General features: G+C 45.6%; 1 protein-coding gene across 1 annotated transcript in view; it reads left to right on the top strand.

Annotated features, from left to right (window-relative positions):
- LOC110511667 (UPF0606 protein KIAA1549L-like) overlaps positions 1 to 13,762 on the top strand; it is a 146,722-nt gene that overhangs the window by 94,175 nt on the left and 38,785 nt on the right. The window contains exons 10-12 of the mRNA XM_036963808.1: positions 233 to 404; positions 7,175 to 7,338; positions 7,704 to 7,742. Of these exons, the coding sequence (XP_036819703.1) occupies positions 233 to 404; positions 7,175 to 7,338; positions 7,704 to 7,742 (375 nt within the window). The remainder of the gene's footprint in view (positions 1 to 232; positions 405 to 7,174; positions 7,339 to 7,703; positions 7,743 to 13,762) is intronic.

The raw sequence follows: 13,762 nt of genomic DNA, 5'->3' as shown, positions 1-13,762 counted from the left end.
CATTTCAATAATGATTACTGTGTTAACCACATGTTTTTTACCCATTAGTCATTGTGTTCTCATTTGTCACTGTATTGTTTTCTAAAGAACTAGTGTATGAAGTAAACGTGCTGTAAGAAGATCTCTGACCCCTTCATGTCCGTAGGTGTCATTGGCACCGTAACATTCTGGACGTACAGGTGGAGCCTTCAATCTGAGGAGACTTGTTTTAACCCTTCCTATATCCACTCAGATGGTGAGTATCCGTCGAGTGATGGGTCAGAAGAACCCAGCAGAGATGACCTACTACGTTCAGCTGAATGGTCGTCCGTTACCGGGCACATCAGCCGCCAAGGTCCTGAACACGCTGGACTCTCAGACCATGGCCCTCACACTGGGTTACTTCGTTCAGCTGCAGGCTGAACGTACGTATACCTCCTCTTGGATGGATGGATGGATGGGTGGATGGGTGGATGGATGGATGGGTGGATGGATGGATGGATGGATGGATGGATGGGTGGATGGATGGGTGGGTGTGTAGATTGTTGGATGGGTGGATGGATGGATGGATGAATGGGTGGGTGTGTAGGTTGTTGGGTGGGTTGGTGGATGGATGGATGGGTTGATGGATGGATGGATGGGTGGATGGGTGGGTGTGTAGGTTGTTGGTGGATGGATGGATGGGTGGGTGTGTAGGTTGTTGGGTGGGTTGGTGGATGGATGGATGGGTGTGTAGGTTGTTGGGTGGGTTGGTGGATGGATGGATGGGTGGGTGTGTAGGTTGTTGGGTGGGTTGGTGGGTGGATGGGTGGATGGATGGGTGGGTGTGTAGGTTGTTGGGTGGGTTGGTGATGGATGGATGGATGGATGGGTGGGTGTGTGGGTTGTTGGGTGGGTTGGTGGGTGGATGGATGGGTGGGTGTGTAGGTTGTTGGGTGGGTTGGTGATGGATGGATGGGTTGATGGATGGATGGATGGATGGGTGGATGGGTGGGTGTGTAGGTTGTTGGGTGGGTTGGTGGATGGATGGATGGATGGATGGGTGTGTAGGTTGTTGGGTGGGTTGGTGGATGGATGGATGGATGGGTGTGTAGGTTGTTGGGTGGGTTGGTGGATGGATGGATGGATGGATGGATGGATGGATGGGTGGGTGTGTAGGTTGTTGGGTGGGTTGTTGATGTATGGATGGATGGATGGGTGTGTGTGTAGGTTGTTGGGTGGGTTGTTGATGTATGGATGGATGGATGGGTGTGTAGGTTGTTGGGTGAGTTGGATGGATGGATGGATGGATGGATGGAGAGAGAGGGAGAAGAAACTCAAGTTATACACAGAGAGAGACCAAATCAAGAGAAAAGAAAAACAGAATTACTTGACAAATTGGAAAGAATTAACAAAAAAACAGAGCAAACTAAAATGCTATTTGGCCCAAAACAAAGAGTACACAGTGGCAGAATACCTGACCCAAATTTAACTTCTTGCGTCGAGCCATCCCGGATCCGGGATCGTGACTACAGCCTCAAGCTCATTACCATAACGCAACGTTAACTATTCATGAAAATCGCAAATTAAATGAAATAAATCTATTCGCTCTCAAGCTTAGCCTTTTGTTAACAACACTGTCATCTCAGATTTTCAAATTATGCTTTTGAACCATAGCTAAACAAGCATTTGTGTAACAGTATTGATAGCCTAGCATTGCATTAACCCTAGCATTTAGCATGCAACATTTTCCACAAAAAAACCTAAAAGCATTCAAATAAAATCATTTACCTTTGAAGAACTTCAGATGTTTTCAATGAGGAGACTCTGTTAGATAGCAAATGTTCAGTTTTTACAAAAATATTATTTGTGTTGACAAATCGCTCCGTTTTCTTCATCACGTTTGGGTAAGAAAAAAATAAATAAGAAAAAAATAAAAATAAAAATAAGTCATTTTTTCCAAATTAACTCCATAATATCGACAGAAACATGGCAAACGATGTTTAGAATCATTCCTCAAGGTGTTTTTCACATATCTATCGATGATAAATCCTTCATGGCAGTTGACTTTCTCTTCTGAAGAAATGGAACTCGCATGGACCTAGAGATTATGCAATAATTTCGACACAGGACACCAGGCGGACACCTGGTAAATGTAGTCTCTTATGGTCAATCTTCCAATGATATGCCTACAAATACGTCACAATGCTGCAGACACCTTGGAGAAACGACAGAAAAGGCAGGCTCATTCCTGGCGCCTTCACAGCCATATAAGGAGACATTGGAACACAGCGCCTTCAGAATCTGGGGCATTTCCTGTATGAAACTTCATCTTGGTTTTGCCTGTAGCATTAGTTCTGGGGCACTCACAGATAATATCTTTGCAGTTTTGGAAACGTCAGAGTTTTTTCTTTCCAACGCTGTCAATTACATGCATAGTCGAGCATCTTTTCGTGACAAAATATCTTGTTTAAAACGGGAACGTTTTTTTTTCCAAAAATTAAAAGAGCGCCCCCTCTCGCCAGACATGGCTCTCAAGAGAAGACAGGCTATGTAAACACTGCCCACAAAATGAGGTGGAAACTGAGCTGAACTGAACTTCCTAACCTCCTGCCAAAAATGTATGACCATATTAGAGACACATATTTCCCTCAGATTACACAGATCCACAAAGAATTCGAAAAACAAATCCAATTTTGATCAACTCTCATATCTACTGGGTGAAATACCACAGAAATACCACGTATGGTTATGTAGCACGTTATTTTGACCCTTGATTATTGTTGTTACTATTGTCCCGTTGACAATATTGAGTATTATTATTTGAATTATGTTCATATTGTAAATCTCCAAAGTAAGCTTTGGCAATATGTACATTGTTACGTCATGCCAATAAAGCAAATTGAGTTGAGAGAGAGCAAAGCAAATACTGTTTAATAGAGAAGGGTCTTTAGAATTCTGTTGAGAGAATATGTGAGTGTGTGAAAAAGAGAGGTAGAGAGAGAGAGGGGGGAGGGTGGAGGGAGGGAGAGAGAGGAGCGGAGGGAGAGTGAGGGAGGAGGATGGCAGGGAGAGAGGAGGGGAGGGAGAGAGAGGAGGGGAGGGAGGGAGAGAGAGGAGGGGAGGGAGAGAGAGGGGGAGAGGGAGGGAGGAGGGGAGGGAGGAGGGGAGGGAGAGAGGAGGGGAGGGAGGGAGAGAGAGGAGGGGAGGGAGGGAGAGAGAGGAGGGGAGGGAGGGAGAGAGAGGAGGGGAGGGAGGGAGGAGGGGAGGGAGGAGGGGAGGGAGAGAGAGAGAGGAGCGGAGGGAGAGTGAGGGAGGAGGATGGGAGGGAGAGAGGAGGGGAGGGAGAGAGGAGGGGAGGGAGAGAGAAGAAGGGGAGGGAGAGAGAGGAGGGGAGGGAGAGAGAGAGGAAGAGAGAGAGAGCTTTGGCAATATGTACATTGTTACCTCATGCCAATAAAGATAATTGAATTGAGAGAGAGAGAGGAGTAAGAGAGGGAGAAATGTTCCAGCTGAGAGAGAGAAAGGTAGACACCATCTTCTCATAATCTCACACATCAGCTCCAGGCAGAACACTGAGCTGCACTACACTCTCACTGTGAACACACAGGAGAAGCGAGGGAGGGAGGGAGGGAGGGATTGCATTTCTGAATGTGTATCAAATCAAGAATGTGTGTGTGTGTGCGTGCGTGCGTGCGTCCCCCTCTGTGCATATCCTTATAAAGTTCCTCAGTACTCTGTTTTCTGTGTACTGTGTCAGAGTGGGTAAGATCTGTCAGAGCTGTATGTCTCTGTGTCAGAGTGGGTAAGGTCTGTCAGAGCTGTATGTCTCTGTGTCAGAGTGGGTAAGGTCTGTCAGAGTGGGTAAGGTCTGTCAGAGTGGGTAAGGTCTGTCAGAGTGGGTAAGGTCTGTCAGAGCTGTATGTCTCTGTGTCAGAGTGGGTAAGGTCTGTCAGAGCTGTATGTCTCTGTGTCAGAGTGGGTAAGGTCTGTCAGAGTGGGTAAGGTCTGTCAGAGGTGTATGTCTCTGTGTCAGAGTGGGTGAGGTCTGTCAGAGCTGTATGTCTCTGTGTTAGAGTGGGTGAGGTCTGTCAGAGCTGTATGTCTCTGTGTCAGAGTGGGTAAGGTCTGTCAGAGCTGTATGTCTCTGTGTCAGAGTGGGTGAGGTCTGTCAGAGCTGTATGTCTCTGTGTCAGAGTGGGTGAGGTCTGTCAGAGCTGTATGTCTCTGTGTCAGAGTGGGTAAGGTCTGTCAGAGCTGTATGTCTCTGTGTCAGAGTGGGTGAGGTCTGTCAGAGCTGTATGTCTCTGTGTCAGAGTGGGTAAGGTCTGTCAGAGTGGGTAAGGTCTGTCAGAGCTGTATGTCTCTGTGTCAGAGTGGGTAAGGTCTGTCAGAGTGGGTAAGGTCTGTCAGAGCTGTATGTCTCTGTGTGAGAGTGGGTAAGGTCTCTCAGAGCTGTATGTCTCTGTGTCAGAGTGGGTGAGGTCTGTCAGAGCTGTATGTCTCTGTGTCAGAGTGGGTAAGGTCTGTCAGAGCTCTATGTCTCTGTGTCAGAGTGGGTGTACAGGACATACTATCGCTGTGTCAGAGTGGGTGTACAGTACAGGACATACTATCTCTGTGTCAGAGTGGTTGTACAGTACAGAACATACTATCTCTGTGTCAGAGTGGGTGTACAGGACATACTATCTCTGTGTCAGAGTGGCTGTACAGGACATACTATCTCTGTGTCAGAGTGGTTGTACAGGACATACTATCTCTGTGTCAGAGTGGCAGTACAGAACATACTATCTCTGTGTCAGAGTGGGTGTACAGAACATACTATCTCTGTGTCAGAGTGGCTGTACAGGACATACTATCTCTGTGTCAGAGTGGTTGTACAGGACATACTATCTCTGTGTCAGAGTGGCAGTACAGAACATACTATCTCTGTGTCAGAGTGGTTGTACAGGACATACTATCTCTGTGTCAGAGTGGCAGTACAGAACATACTATCTCTGTGTCAGAGTGGGTGTACAGGACATACTATCTCTGTGTCAGAGTGGCTGTACAGGACATACTATCTCTGTGTCAGAGTGGTTGTACAGTACAGAACATACTATCTCTGTGTCAGAGTGGGTGTACAGGACATACTATCTCTATGTCAGAGTGGGTGTACAGTACAGGACATACTGTCTCTGTGTTTAAGATGGAAAGCGTAGGTTTCAGAACAGAACAATGAAAAGCCTCAGGCAAAACACTCTCATTATTACTCACATTGGGGGAGTTTCTTCTTGACAGTATTTTTAGCATATCATTATTGTATTTCTCTCAGATTGTTGTGACTGCTAAAGGAAGTGAGAACCGTATGAGATGTGTCTGTAGAGGTACAACATAATGAAGGGAGAGGAAGTGAGGACAGTATGAGATGTGTCTGTAGAGGTACAACATAATGAAGGGAGAGGAAGTGAGGACAGTATGAGATGTGTCTGTAGAGGTACAACATAATGAAGGGAGAGGATGGAGGAAGTGAGGACAGTATGAGATGTGTCTGTAGAGGTAGGGCATAATGAAGGGAGAGGAAGTGAGGACAGTATGAGATGTGTCTGTAGAGGTACAACATAATGAAGGGAGAGGATGGAGGAAGTGAGGACAGTATGAGATGTGTCTGTAGAGGTACAACATAATGAAGGGAGAGGATGGAGGAAGTGAGGACAGTATGAGATGTGTCTGTAGAGGTAGGGCATAATGAAGGGAGAGGATGGAGGAAGTGAGGACAGTATGAGATGTGTCTGTAGAGGTAGGGCATAATGAAGGGAGAGGATGGAGGAAGTGAGGACAGTATGAGATGTGTCTGTAGAGGTACAACATAATGAAGGGAGAGGATGGAGGAAGTGAGGACAGTATGAGATGTGTCTGTAGAGGTACAACATAATGAAGGGAGAGGATGGAGGAAGTGAGGACAGTATGAGATGTGTCTGTAGAGGTACAACATAATGAAGGGAGAGGAAGTGAGGACAGTATGAGATGTGTCTGTAGAGGTACGGCATAATGAAGGGAGAGGATGGAGGAAGTGAGGACAGTATGAGATGTGTCTGTAGAGGTACAACATAATGAAGGGAGAGGATGGAGGAAGTGAGGACAGTATGAGATGTGTCTGTAGAGGTACAACATAATGAAGGGAGAGGATGGAGGAAGTGAGGACAGTATGAGATGTCTGTAGAGGTACAACATAATGAAAGGGAGAGGATGGAGGAAGTGAGGACAGTATGAGATGTCTGTAGAGGTACAACATAATGAAAGGGAGAGGATGGAGGAAGTGAGGACAGTATGAGATGTCTGTAGAGGTACAACATAATGAAGGGAGAGGATGGAGGAAGTGAGGACAGTATGAGATGTCTGTAGAGGTACAACATAATGAAAGGGAGAGGATGGAGGAAGTGAGGACAGTATGAGATGTGTCTGTAGAGGTAGGGCATAATGAAGGGAGAGGATGGAGGAAGTGAGGACAGTATGAGACGTGTCTGTAGAGGTACAACATAATGAAGGGAGAGGATGGAGGAAGTGAGGACAGTATGAGATGTGTCTGTAGAGGTACAACATAATGAAGGGAGAGGATGGAGGAAGTGAGGACAGTATGAGATGTGTCTGTAGAGGTAGGGCATAATGAAGGGAGAGGATGGAGGAAGTGAGGACAGTATGAGATGTGTCTGTAGTGGTACAACATAATGAAAGGGAGAGGATGGAGGAAGTGAGGACAGTATGAGATGTGTCTGTAGAGGTAGGGCATAATGAAGGGAGAGGATGGAGGAAGTGAGGACAGTATGAGACGTGTCTGTAGAGGTACAACATAATGAAGGGAGAGGATGGAGGAAGTGAGGACAGTATGAGATGTGTCTGTAGAGGTACAACATAATGAAGGGAGAGGATGGAGGAAGTGAGGACAGTATGAGATGTGTCTGTAGAGGTAGGGCATAATGAAGGGAGAGGATGGACTACTGCTGTGATGTTGATACCATCATTGAGGAACATTTCTCACTGCAGACACATTTACCTCAGTAAAACATATCTACTGTTACTGTGTGTTCTATCATTGATGATTACATGATGACAATTCTTATACACAGCACAACAATAGGAGGGAATATGTGTGTGTGTGTGTGTGTGTGTGTGTGTGTGTGTGTGTGTGTGTTGATCTGTGCTCTCACAAAGTGTTCCTGTGTGTTTCCCCTTGTAGCCGTGGTGAAGAATCCTCCAAACAATCTGTGGATCATCGCAGCGGTGCTGGCCCCTATCGCCGTGGTAACGCTCATCATCATCATCATCACCGCCGTGCTCTGCCGGAAGAACAAGAGCGACTTCAAAGCCGACGCCATGGGCAACCTTAACCCCCGTGTCAAGGTGGGCAGAGACACACACACACACACACACACACACACACACACACACACACACACAGGCGCACACACACACACATACCAGGTAGAGGTAATTCCAGATAAAAAATGTATTGTATTGAGTTGTTTTCTATTACCCAAAAAATCAAGCCTTTTGTAGGTTGAAATAAGCAGAATGATCTGTCAGTGCAGTGAGATGATTCATCTTGGTAAGACGGCAGGTAAATCCATTGTTTGGGTAAACCTAGCAGATCATTGCCTATTTTTGCAGTGCATGTTTTCAGCCTACAGTCAAACTGTCAGAAGAGAGACGGGAGTAGGAAATGGATGATGACGCGTATCTTTGACACGGTTCCTCTTGTTTTTCAGACGTCATATCGGAGGGATGTTACAGGATATTACCACCAGGTATCATCTACCTTGTTTCTCTCTGGTGTCTGTCCTTGTTTCTCTCTGGTGTCTGTCCTTGTTTCTCTCTGGTGTCTGTCCTTGTTTCTCTCTGGTGTCTGTCCTTGTTTCTCTCTGGTGTCTGTCCTTGTTTCTCTCTGGTGTCTGTCCTTGTTTCTCTATGGTGTCTGTCCTTGTTTCTCTATGGTGTCTGTCCTTGTTTCTCTCTGGTGTCTGTCCTTGTTTCTCTCTGGTGTCTGTCCTTGTTTCTCTCTGGTGTCTGTCCTTGTTTCTCTCTGGTGTCTGTCCTTGTTTCTCTCTGGTGTCTGTCCTTGTTTCTCTCTGGTGTCTGTCCTTGTTTCTCTCTGGTGTCTGTCCTTGTTTCTCTCTGGTGTCTGTCCTTGTTTCTCTCTGGTGTCTGCCCTTGTTTCTCTCTGGTGTCTGTCCTTGTTTCTCTCTGGTGTCTGTCCTTGTTTCTCTCTGGTGTCTGTCCTTGTTTCTCTCTGGTGTCTGTCCTTGTTTCTCTCTGGTGTCTGTCCTTGTTTCTCTCTGGTGTCTGTCCTTGTTTCTCTATGGTGTCTGTCCTTGTTTCTCTCTGGTGTCTGTCCTTGTTTCTCTCTGGTGTCTGTCCTTGTTTCTCTCTGGTGTCTGTCCTTGTTTCTCTCTGGTGTCTGTCCTTGTTTCTCTCTGGTGTCTGTCCTTGTTTCTCTCTGGTGTCTGTCCTTGTTTCTCTCTGGTGTCTGTCCTTGTTTCTCTCTGGTGTCTGTCCTTGTTTCTCTCTGGTGTCTGTCCTTGTTTCTCTCTGGTGTCTGCCCTTGTTTCTCTCTGGTGTCTGTCCTTGTTTCTCTCTGGTGTCTGTCCTTGTTTCTCTCTGGTGTCTGTCCTTGTTTCTCTCTGGTGTCTGTCCTTGTTTCTCTATGGTGTCTGTCCTTGTTTCTCTATGGTGTCTGTCCTTGTTTCTCTCTGGTGTCTGTCCTTGTTTCTCTCTGGTGTCTGTCCTTGTTTCTCTCTGGTGTCTGTCCTTGTTTCTCTCTGGTGTCTGTCCTTGTTTCTCTCTGGTGTCTGTCCTTGTTTCTCTCTGGTGTCTGTCCTTGTTTCTCTCTGGTGTCTGTCCTTGTTTCTCTCTGGTGTCTGTCCTTGTTTCTCTCTGGTGTCTGTCCTTGTTTCTCTCTGGTGTCTGTCCTTGTTTCTCTCTGGTGTCTGTCCTTGTTTCTCTCTGGTGCCTGTCCTTGTTTCTCTGGTTGGTGACACCTTAATTGGGGAGGACGGGCTCATGGTAATGACTGGAGAGAAATAAGTAGAATGGTATGAATTACATCAAACACATGGTCTGATGCCTTTCCATTTGCTTCAGCCATTATAATGAGGTGTCCTCCACTGGTCTACTAGAGGAGTGCAGGGTAATGGGGTGTTTGACTGGCATATGAAATAGGGATACGGATATGCTGCAGTGGAAATAAAGTTTGAATAGTCACTATTACATTTGATGGGTATGTTTGTTTAGGTGACTGTGTGTGTGTATTAGGGTTGGGTGGTATCCAGATGTTCATATCTTTATACCATCCTTCTCTCATCCCAGGATTTACAGTATTATCAACTTAGTACACATGGTGGTGCCAGAAAGAATTGGGCATCATTTACCAGAATGCTAACAAATTATCACAAGTAATAGCCAATTTCCATGGAGGCTGCAAGCTAAATATGCTAACGAGTGAAAACATTTAATTGCTAAGACAGGCAATCCAGCACATAAAGTTATACATATATGGATGGTGGAGCTGCCGAATGTCAAGCGAATGTGAACGAGAGACATTGTGCAAATGAACAAAGGTTTGACACATGCTTGTCTGAAGGAAGAACAGTACTGGCTCTGGAGCAGCATGTGTACAAGCTGTGTCTGTGTGGAGTCTGGAGTCGCTAGGGCAACGGGCCTGCCTGGTAAGCTTGGAGAAGAGGGTGGAGCAGCATGTGTACACGCTGTGTCTGTGTGGAGTCTGGGGTCGCTAGGGCAACAGGCCTGCCTGGTAAGCTTGGAGAAGAGGGTGGAGGAGCAGATAGTCCGAGAACAGAGAGGAGAAAAAACGTAAGGAAATCAAGATAGGGCTTTGACTTCTCAAACATGGCAGAAATCTAACACAATATGATGCCCCCTCACCTTATTAATTCAGCCACTTACTTAGATAACTAGCAAGACCTAAAATGTAGGGGTCTCGTTAACTGAGAATTTTGTGTTTTTCACGCAGGAAAAAATATAAAATGCATAAGAAATATCTTTTTTTGTGTGTTTTGTAAACACAGATGTAAAATGCTTCTTCTTATAATTTCTGCTTGACAGGCATTCTATCAGCAGACAGCGCTCTGATTTATTTTTTAAATTGTAAGCTTATTTACTTTTGTGACTGCCAGCCAAATAGAGTTGCATGACTGCCAGCCAAATAGAGTTGCATGACTGCCAGCCAAATAGAGTTGCATGACTGCCAGCCAAATAGAGTTGCATGACTGCCAGCCAAATAGAGTTGCATGACTGCCAGCCAAATAGAGTTGCATGACTGCCAGCCAAATAGAGTTGCATGACTGCCAGCCAAATAGAGTTGCATGACTGCCAGCCAAATAGAGTTGCATGACTGCCAGCCAAATAGAGTTGCATGACTGCCAGCCAAATAGAGTTGCATGACTGCCAGCCGAATAGAGTTGCATGACTGCCATCCAAATAGAGTTGCATGACTGCCAGCCGAATAGAGTTGCATGACTGCCAGCCGAATAGAGTTGCATGACTGCCAGCCGAATAGAGTTACATGACTGTCAGCCAAATAGAGTTGCATGACTGCCAGCCGAATAGAGTTGCATGACTGCCAGCCAAATAGAGTTACATGACTGTCAGCCAAATAGAGTTGCATGACTGCCAGCCAAATAGAGTTGCATGACTGCCAGCCAAATAGAGTTGCATGACTGCCAGCCAAATAGAGTTGCATGACTGCCAGCCAAATAGAGTTGCATGACTGCCAGCCAAATAGAGTTGCATGACTGCCAGCCAAATAGAGTTGCATGACTGCCAGCCGAATAGAGTTGCATGACTGCCATCCAAATAGAGTTGCATGACTGCCAGCCAAATAGAGTTGCATGACTGCCAGCCGAATAGAGTTGCATGACTGCCAGCCGAATAGAGTTACATGACTGTCAGCCAAATAGAGTTGCATGACTGCCAGCCGAATAGAGTTGCATGACTGCCAGCCAAATAGAGTTACATGACTGTCAGCCAAATAGAGTTGCATGACTGCCAGCCAAATAGAGTTGCATGACTGCCAGCCAAATAGAGTTGCATGACTGCCAGCCAAATAGAGTTGCATGACTGCCAGCCAAATAGAGTTGCATGACTGCCAGCCAAATAGAGTTGCATGACTGCCAGCCAAATAGAGTTGCATGACTGTCAGCCAAATAGAGTTGCATGACTGCCAGCCAAATAGAGTTGCATGACTGCCAGCCAAATAGAGTTGCATGACTGTCAGCCAAATAGAGTTGCATGACTGCCAGCCAAATAGAGTTGCATGACTGCCAGCCAAATAGAGTTGCATGACTGCCAGCCAAATAGAGTTGCATGACTGCCAGCCAAAAACAAAAATTGACATAAATGATTTTGTCATCTGATGAAAATGAATATATTTTCTGCCGAATGTGTTACACCAATGTATTTTCTGTGAAGGAAACTATAGTTGCAGGTCCCTGATCACTCTATTGAAGCAAAAAAACACAGTTGACTTTCAATTTAAAACACGACCCCTGGCAATACACAGCTGGACTCACCTGCTCCTGCTTTCCCCCATTGTGATATGTACAACCTAACACGTGCCTGGACACAGCCCTTAGCCGTAGTATATTGGCCATATACAACAAACCCCTGAGATGCCTTATTGCTACTATAAACTGGTTACCAATGTAATTAGAGCAGTAAAAATACATGTCTTGTCATACCCGTGGTATACGGTCTGATATACTATGGCTATCAGCCAATCAGCTTTCAGGGCTGGAACCACCCACTTTATAATGTGACAGGTGAAATGAACACGATCTTTATCTCCTGTCATATTGACTGCAGGTATTTACTGAAAAAGTAGTTACAAATATAAAAATGGATTGAAAAATTAAATTAAAATAAGTAGTTTCAACGGTATTGACGGTATTGATAAACCATCCCATGGCTATTTCCAAATACCTCGGGATACGGTATATACGGTATACCGCCCAAATCTAGTGTGTAGGCTACTGTGAGTGAGGGAGATGAGAGACCGCAACCAACCTAGCTGACTCACTCTGTAGTAGACTGAAAGCTGTGTGTATGCATGTGAATGCGTGTGCGTGCGTGTACGTGCGCACGCGCGTGTGTGTGTGTGTGTATGCATGTGTGTGCTCTGAAACGAGCTCTTGGTGCATATTGCTGGAACAAGGTCAGATGTTCTCATCTTAATTGGGTAAAAATAGGCTAGCCGAGACACTAATGATTCTCCTGGCTCAGTACACAGTATCCTACCTATACCATTACACCTGACTCCCTTCTATATGTCTAATAATGTATGTACTCTCATTGTTAACCTTCTAGACCTCATTTGTCTTTAAGAAGCAGACACACACGTGCAAACACACGCACACACCCCTGTTCTGACCTAGTTTACCACTGTATGCGTTGTCATTCGCTATTGTTTGTATCAGTTTGGCATTACAGATCAGTTAGTTCACCATTACAGTAATACAATAACCAATCACCGATGTTCATTTTCTATGCAAAGACATGGTCCATATTTTGCAGTATCCCAAGAGGGAGCTTTTGCCTGAACTTTAGTATGGAATAACAAGCAGGATCAAATCACATTGTATTTGTCACATTCTTGGTAAACAACAGGTGTAGACTAACAGTGAAATGCTTAGTGATGGGCCCTTCCCAACAATGCAGAGAGAAACAACAGGTGTAGACTAACAGTGAAATGCTGACGGGCCCTTCCCAACAATGCAGAGAGAAACAACTGGTGTAGACTAACAGTGAAATGCTGATGGGCCCTTCCCAACTATGCAGAGAGAAACAACAGGTGTAGACTAACAGTGAAATGCTTAGTGATGGGCCCTTCCCAACAATGCAGAGAGAAACAACAGGTGTAGACTAACAGTGAAATGCTTAGTGATGGGCCCTTCCCAACAATGCAGAGAGAAACAACAGGTGTAGACTAACAGTGAAATGCTTACTGATGGGCCCTTCCCAACAATGCAGAGAGAAACAACAGGTGTAGACTAACAGTGAAATGCTTAGTGATGGGCCCTTCCCAACAATGCAGAGAGAAACAACAGGTGTAGACTAACAGTGAAATGCTTACTGATGGGCCCTTCCCAACAATGCAGAGAGAAACAACAGATGTAGACTAACAGTGAAATGCTTACTGATGGGCCCTTCCCAACTATGCAGAGAGAAACAACAGGTGTAGACTAACAGTGAAATGCTTACTGATGGGCCCTTCCCAACAATGCAGAGAGAAACACTATTATTATAATAGAAAGATAATATTAATACGAGGAGTAAATCCACACTGAGTAGCTCTCGAACCTGCTCCACTCAGCTCTATCAATGTGGATGGGGGCGTGCTCAGACCTCTGTTTCCTGTAGCCCAGATCAGCTCCTTTGTCTTGCTGATGTTAAGGGAGAGGTTGTTGTCCTGGCACCACACTGGCAGGTCTCTGACCTCCTCCCTATAGGCTGTCTCATCGTTGTCGGTGGTATCCAATGACGGTATTGGAGTCATGCTTGGCCACGAAGTCGTGGGTGAACAGGGAGTATAGGAGTGGACTAAGCACGCACCCCTGAGTGGCCCCGGTGTTGAGGGTCAGTGTGGCGGATGTGTTGTTGCCTACCCTGTTTAATCCCAGGGTCCTTAGCTTAGTAATGATCTTGGAGTCAATGAACAGCATTCTCATGTACAGTAGGTTCTCCTTTTGTCCAGGTTGGAAAGGGCAGTGTGGATTGCAATAGAGGTTGCATCATCTGTGGATATGTAGCGGTA

Source organism: Oncorhynchus mykiss, chromosome 26 (assembly GCF_013265735.2).
Source record: "Oncorhynchus mykiss isolate Arlee chromosome 26, USDA_OmykA_1.1, whole genome shotgun sequence".
Taxonomy (NCBI): Eukaryota; Metazoa; Chordata; class Actinopteri; order Salmoniformes; family Salmonidae; genus Oncorhynchus; species Oncorhynchus mykiss.
The sequence above is the reverse complement of the archived record's forward strand: the minus strand, read 5'-3'. Positions and strand labels throughout refer to the sequence as shown.